Source organism: Adiantum capillus-veneris, chromosome 26, assembly GCF_014529385.1.
Source record: "Adiantum capillus-veneris isolate H3 chromosome 26, ASM1452938v2, whole genome shotgun sequence".
In the NCBI taxonomy this organism is placed as follows: Eukaryota; Viridiplantae; Streptophyta; class Polypodiopsida; order Polypodiales; family Pteridaceae; genus Adiantum; species Adiantum capillus-veneris.
Window position 1 is genome coordinate 98,279,644 of NC_140956.1, and position 6,892 is coordinate 98,286,535.

Below are 6,892 nucleotides of genomic sequence, written 5' to 3' on the forward strand. Positions count from 1 at the left end.
CCTATATATAGGCCGGCTCTTAGCCCTAGCCATAATACAAATCCCCAGTCCACACTGCTCCAGTCCGAGCCCTTGGCGTAGGTCCCTGACCCCCTAGGTTGACCCTTGCTCCTTAGGATCCTTGTCCTGACATGTATTGGCTCTATAGTTGAAGTGAGCATGATGTGGATACCTTACACATGCTCCGCATGCTTGTTTGGCATGTCATGCTTGTGTCCATGAACATCAACATAGTTGCAAAAAGGCTTCAACATTTGCATAATGGTGCACATGTGACCATGCATGAGACATGATTAACCAATGAAGTAGTTAGTGGCTATCAAAAGATTGAAGAGCTCATCTTGGGCCAAGAGGAAGCCAATCTCCAAGGGCCCAATGTAGATAGAAGTTAGGTTTCCAAAAAGGGACTTAACTTTCACCACAAGGGGTTTGGTGTCTCTATTATGTGTGCTCGATTTCAAATCTTCCTAGTATCACAGCGCCCTAACTTTCACCAGAGTGGGTTTGGTATCTCTGTTATGTGTGCTTGATTTCAAATCTTCATAGTATCACATCTACATTAACCAATAGTACCATGGGAAACAAGGCCAACACAAAGGAGCCGCTGTCGGAGGCGCCGCCTTTTTTATCAAGAAAGGAAATTTCCAAAATAGGCTACGTTCACCAACAATTGAAAATATGCCTTTAGCACTATCTCCCTTGAAAGTTGAGGGAGACAAGGCCAACAATTATGTACACCATCAATAAACATGACAAGACACAAACCCTTCCCAAGAGCACATCTACATTAGCCAACAGTGCCATGGGAAACAAGGCCATCACATGGCAAATGGAGTCACTGTTTGATAGGAAAGGAAATTTTTAAACTAAGTGTCACGTCATCTATTTCTACTTTAAACCAAGTGTTCACCGACAATTAAATCTAAGCCTTTAGCATTACCTCCCTTGAAGAAGACAATGCCAACGATTATGCACATCATCAGCAAACATGACAACCCACAAGACCAGTTTTATTGCCAAGATGCTCTGAAAGAAGCTCTCAGGTCAGCAGTTCACCCATAGAACAAAACTCTTCAATGCTCTTGTCAGAAATCTCTTATAATGCATTCCCTTGGATAAGACTATAGAGACCCAAGACGAAAAGAGGCTTACTAAAACTGTTCAATTTGCTAGATATCAAATTTCAGCTGTGGCTATGGCAATTCAAAAAGGTTATAACAGAAGCTGCAGGTGTGGCCTCTAGACTTCATGGTTTCAAGTTTAATGGGGCATAAGAAAAGCCCATACATTATACTCTTCTGTGGAAGCATTAGTTTTGTTTGCTTTTACATATTGCAGGAAGAAGCATTCCCACCTATAGGAGGACATAAAAGAAAGTATGTAGGCTTGCTGCTCTTACACATAATGGCCATCGACTCCTGGTTTTTCTTCAACTTTCAGTGCTCACAGCTAAGTGCCCATTGTCATACACATGCTCTCCAGCACCAGACTCGACCATCTCAGCCTCAAATGTCTTGGAAGGTAGCCTCTCATACATCTTCGATCCCATCCGCATCAGCTTGTTCGACCCTTGCCGCAGCACCTTCGCCCACTTCAGCCCATTCCATCTCTGTTGTATGTACACTACTACAGCTAATGCTACCGCTAACAATGGTATGGCTATGTCTCCAGCCTTGGAGTAGAAATCCGAGCTCGGATTAGCATATTCAAACTCGTCGGCAAAGTACGGATTGAACACCGCTGGACGAAGGCTGTCGTACACGTGAGGTAAAAGCCTCAACACAGTTACCCCTACATAGTATAAACTCCTTAAAGGCTTCCCTCGAACAACCCATATATGATTCCCTGCTACCTGTGGTAGCAAAAACAAATCCTGCACCAATCCATAGTATTCCTTTAAGATCCTTTCCCAGTCATACTGCCTATGTAGGCCACCATGCCAATCCATGTACATTGAGCTGGCACTGACCAGATGCGGACGCTGACTTAGACGAATGGTGTGTATAATGAGCACACTGACAAACCCGAGCACATGGATACCGAAACAGATGGCCATGACTTTCTTATCATTGGGTACTCTCCATGGTTCCAGAGGTCGTCTTGTAAGCAAGCGAATCCTTGACTTGTAAACCTTCTGTGCAATTCTCATTGTGATGAGGAAGGTGGCAAGTGTGAGCAGATTGACCATGTAGCCAATGATGCGACTCCATCTGCCCTCATTGAGCACACTCTCCCTCATGTCCTCTCCATCTGAGGTTATCCTTGCAAACAATGCCTCTACACCTGTGATGAGAGGGATGCTGAACCCCACACCTTGCACTGCGAGCATGAGCAGCGAAATGTATGGAGTAGATTCAGCATGGCTTTTCACATAAATAAGCTGACTGATTAAACACCCAAGAATGAGACTTAGTGTAAGCATAGTGAGGCCCCCCTCTAAGCTCTTTCTTGAGACAATCTCTTCTCTCTGTCTCTTGTAAAGGATGGGAAATGTCTCGAGCTCAATCTGTTCAAAAAACAAGGGATCACTCATCATGCGGACACTAGTTATGGTCAGCCCAGCAGTAGGGTTCATGAGCCACCTTGCATTTGTGGGTGGATACTCCACCTTGAACTGTATCAAGCAATCAAGCCCGTCTTCTAAAACCTCCGCATTCTTTTCCATCATCACCACTTCTCTACACCCTACAAGATACATTTTACCAATGGTTGGATCGTACATCCCCTCTGCCGACACCGCTACCACCTTGTTTCCATAGTTGTCTTTGACTTTCAGTTGAGCAGCCACCTTGTAAGCCCCTTCCGGCTCGGAAACCTTCTTATCTCCACCTTCACTATCAGTCAGTTCTGCCTCTGCTGGTGTGACCGCGACCATGGTATCATAAAAGGGCTGCTGCACCCAATGCAACCTGACATGCTCTTCTATTGCTACTATGTCCAGCTCAACATACTGCTTCATCCGCGGTCCCTTGGCGTCATTCGGGTTGGTAATGGCTAAAGACCTCAACGACAAATCATCAAACAAGGTCATGATATTATCTTCAGCTGAGGGATATTCTAATAAGGACTTCTTGATCTGCTCTCCGACACCACTACTTTCATCTCTATCCAGTAAATCTGTTGCTTCTTTGATCTTGGTGTACTCATAAGACATGTTGCCGACAACAGCCATGGGGAGTTGGAGAGGATAAATAGGGAGGTGAAATGATAGTGGGTAGAAGGTTTCAGAGGCACCCTTTAGCCCTGCAATGCTACCTCGAAGAACACTTCTCTGCTTTAAGGAAAGAACAAGTGGGATGAACATACAGACCCTCATTTCACACTTAGGCTTTTTGTCCCCTCCCCTGCATCCAATCATGCAAAGCTCCCCCGATTCGCTATCCCACTTGCCTTCGGCAGCTAGCGTAAGCGCGTCTAGATTTGATCTTTCAAATGCCAAATTTTTGTTTTGAGACGGTAAGACAGCCCTGATAACAGCACTCATATTTGCACTATATGAATCGTCACTCTCTTGACATCGAATGTCCTGCACAAGCAGCTGCGAACCATTGAAACCCATGAGCATCGAGGTCTCCTCGGCCTTCGGATACAAGAAGGGACCAAATTTGCTGCAAGTGGTATTGGAGGAGCTGCAGTTCCAGTTGGGAATCACATCAACCCATTGGCCAGTCAGTAGCTCTTGCACTACAGTGCAAAATCCTTTGCCCTGGTACACGTTCGGCGGCCGCACAACCTCGCCTGGTTGCGAATCCTTTGCACCGCACGCAGTATCCACCATGCGGCCCGCTACAAACTGGTAGTTTGAGTAGGCCCCAAGCTGAGAAAAGAGGTCTACTGGATTGAAGTACAGAGATTCTGACGTACCGTGCAGGCTCTCTAGCCTACCTGTCACTTCTCGGGACGTCAGAGTCAGATCTTTGGGAAAATGAAGTACAGCCTTAAGCTGTGAATCAGAGACTGAAGTGGGCGATAACATGCTCCCATTCATAACAGGGAGCAGCCAATCCCAAGGTTGTGATGCATTCTTCCCACGAAGCGGCAATTGGCTAGATCCGAGCATGCAGAGAAGCCTTTCTCCGTTTTGCAGCTCTGCGTATACACCCTCCATGACAATGCTTAAGAGTGCAAAGCCTGGATAGACTTGAAAGCCTTGCAAGCCACTGCTCACGTAGGAAAGGGCGCGCTCGGTCGAAACGCCAACTTGCAAAACAGCACTCACATTGACAATGTTGCCTTCCCCAGAGTTCCCTCTTGGAACATCTACATCAGTAACCCAAAAGGAGACCAGCTGAAAGCCTCCTCCTGATGCATTGAAATTAAATCTGAAAGGCATCAAAGGTTTCTTGCCAGAAACCCCCTGCCATTCACCATTGAGGAAGGAAAGCTCATTTGTGATGGCCCACTTCTTGTTCTCCATTTCTTTCAGGAAAGATGCGTCATGGGACACACCGGTAAGATGAGACTTGCAATGTTGCTCGACCTCATCGCTTCGCAAGTACGAAGACCTGTATACGAAGCTACCTCCCCCTGCTCCTCCCATCTCACGTGTGGAAGAGCCATCCCATGCGCTGAAAGCTTCTGAGTTTGATGGCATGAACTGTGAAGCGCAAGACGCAAGACTAGCTAGGGAGAGGATATGGGCGAAGATGGAAGCACATGTTGCAAATCGATGGAGCCATTTCTCAGAGTTTGGTAATAACATTGTAAAGTGGAACGATGCGGCAACACAGAGCTTGATCCTCAGCACATCAAACCACCATGAAAGTCAAGAAGCAATGGTAGGTTCAAACAGACATTTCAGTCGCAAGGCATGCTGAGTGAAGTTTCAGAAGGAAACAAACCAAAATGTACAGGGTGAGGGGGCTGAAGAGGCAGGACGGGTCTGTTGAAGAAAGTGGAGGTGATAATAACTGAGAGTGCAGTAATAAGCAGCCGAAGAGGAGTAACGTGTGAGTGTGAGAGAGAGAGAGAGAGAGAGAGAGAGTGGCACTTTGCAAATTGCATACATACCTTCTGCGTGGGCCCTGGGCCTTTCCAATTATACGGCCAAATTGACGCCTTTTTCTGAGTCTTGCTCCGCTCCGACGCAGGCCCACAGAGAGAGACTCTCTCTCTCTCACACACACACACTCAAGTCTCACACATTAACACATACAATAGCGCCATTTTCCATTGTGATATGGCAATCAGGAAGCTCAAGGACTGGAGCCTTGACCCTCTGGTCTACCGTATCAACATCTCTCTCTCTCTCTCTCTCTCTCTCTCGTGCGCGCGCACACACACGCACGCACGCTTTGCATCAGCAACGTGAACATGGAGCCCAATGCACATGAGTCGTGACTTTTCATCGCATTAGGCCATTGGCTTTTGAAGCCGGGCAGACAAATGCACATGCCTGCACAGTTTTCTCTCCTCTCTCTCTCTCTCTCTCGTCGTTCCTCCACCACAAAAGCCTTGTATCATGTAGCCCAACCTCTTTGACTCGCTCCCGATTCATTTCTCTAGCCTAGATGCGGATTTTGTAGAGAAAGAGACTCACAGCGTGTGTGTGTGTGTGTGTGTGTGTGTGAGAGAGAGAGAGAGAGAGAGAGAGCGCGCACGTTCCAGAAAGCGCGTTGAGAAAGGTGGGCTTCCAACAAAGCCAGTTTTTCTCTCATCACATGATGGGCAATGACCCAGTGAGAGCCCCTTTTCGGTTGATCACGCGGCAACGATAACTCTCATTTGCAAACATTGCAAATATGTGATTAATGGCATTTGCATTGATGTTTGCTTGATAATTACTCGAAGCTGGTTTCCTTGGACACTACATACCAGTAACCACTGGATTGTAATTGTTAGGTTTCAAGCCTTAGTCTACCCATGGGAACAATCCTTAAGGCATGCAGAGGAAAATCCAGATAAATTCTCAGTTTGCATGTCTCCTTTCATATATTGTAAGGCTTTTTTGTGAATACAATATAATATCATAATGTTTTTGGCTTTCTAAAAAGAAACCCTTAGTGTTGTATTGGGTTAGTGTTGTATTGGGTTAGGGAAACTTTTTTCATTTCATTGCATATCTTTATACTATGGAGACTTACCTTTTATTTCACATAGTGACATGTCTTACCTTTTCTTGAATTCTATTGTTTTAGAATGTTAAGTGAAGCTTCACTTTGCATAGTTCTAATAAATTCTATACACACACTTATATATTAATTAGTTTTTTTATTTTATTTTTACACACTTATATATTAATTAGTTCTTTTTATTTCATCTTTCATTTTACAACTTCAGATGGCTTTACATTTTTTGCATTTTATAGCTTGATTTTAGTCAGTGTTAACATTTGAGAAAGTCTCTTTTATTGAGGAGTTGCTGATCGAGTTTCTTCCTCACAAAGAAGAAAATCAGAAATATTAACAGAAATTTTGAGATCTGCAAAATTTTTGGATGAGTTTCTTACATATTTCATCGATTTTTCTTCCGTTTACCATGGTTTGCAGTTAGCTAGTCTCGATTTTCAATCGGCTCAAGACTAAGCTGAGGCAATCGTTTCCCAAATACTGATACCAGTTTAATTCAACCTAACAATTTTATCACTTTCTTATTGTTTTTGAAAGCCGTCATGACCCTTTCACTTGTTTTTGTTGTATCGTGCTGCTCCCTCTCTCTCTCTCTCTCTCTCTCTCTCTCTCTCTCTCTCTCTCTCTCTCTCTCGTTCTCGTTCTCTGCACATGCACGCTCTCCACGGCCATGACTCTTCCTCACCGTCGCCATCCACCCTAGTCATCTTCAACAACTGTTACAAGAGCTCTAGGCTCATGGCTCACCAAACATGGCGTTCTCAAACGTAGGGAGTTGTTGGTGCAGTGCACAGAGCCCAAGGCAAACCTAGGCGGCACCTGCA

General features: G+C 45.1%; 1 protein-coding gene across 1 annotated transcript; it reads right to left on the reverse strand.

Annotated features, from left to right (window-relative positions):
• Nucleotides 1-1,148: 1,148 nt before the first annotated feature.
• On the reverse strand, nt 1,149-5,437 carry LOC147423876 (uncharacterized). Its single transcript, XM_086500981.1, has one exon. The coding sequence runs from the start codon at nt 4,700-4,702 to the stop codon at nt 1,430-1,432; it is 3,273 nt and encodes a 1,090-aa protein (XP_086357107.1). The 5' UTR covers nt 4,703-5,437; the 3' UTR covers nt 1,149-1,429.
• Between the last annotated feature and the right edge of the window lie 1,455 nt (nt 5,438-6,892).

Bases quoted from the DNA above. Each gene is read 5' to 3' on its own strand.
- LOC147423876 (XM_086500981.1), bottom strand. From the start codon at position 4,702: ATGTTATTACCAAACTCTGAGAAATGGCTCCATCGATTTGCAACATGT.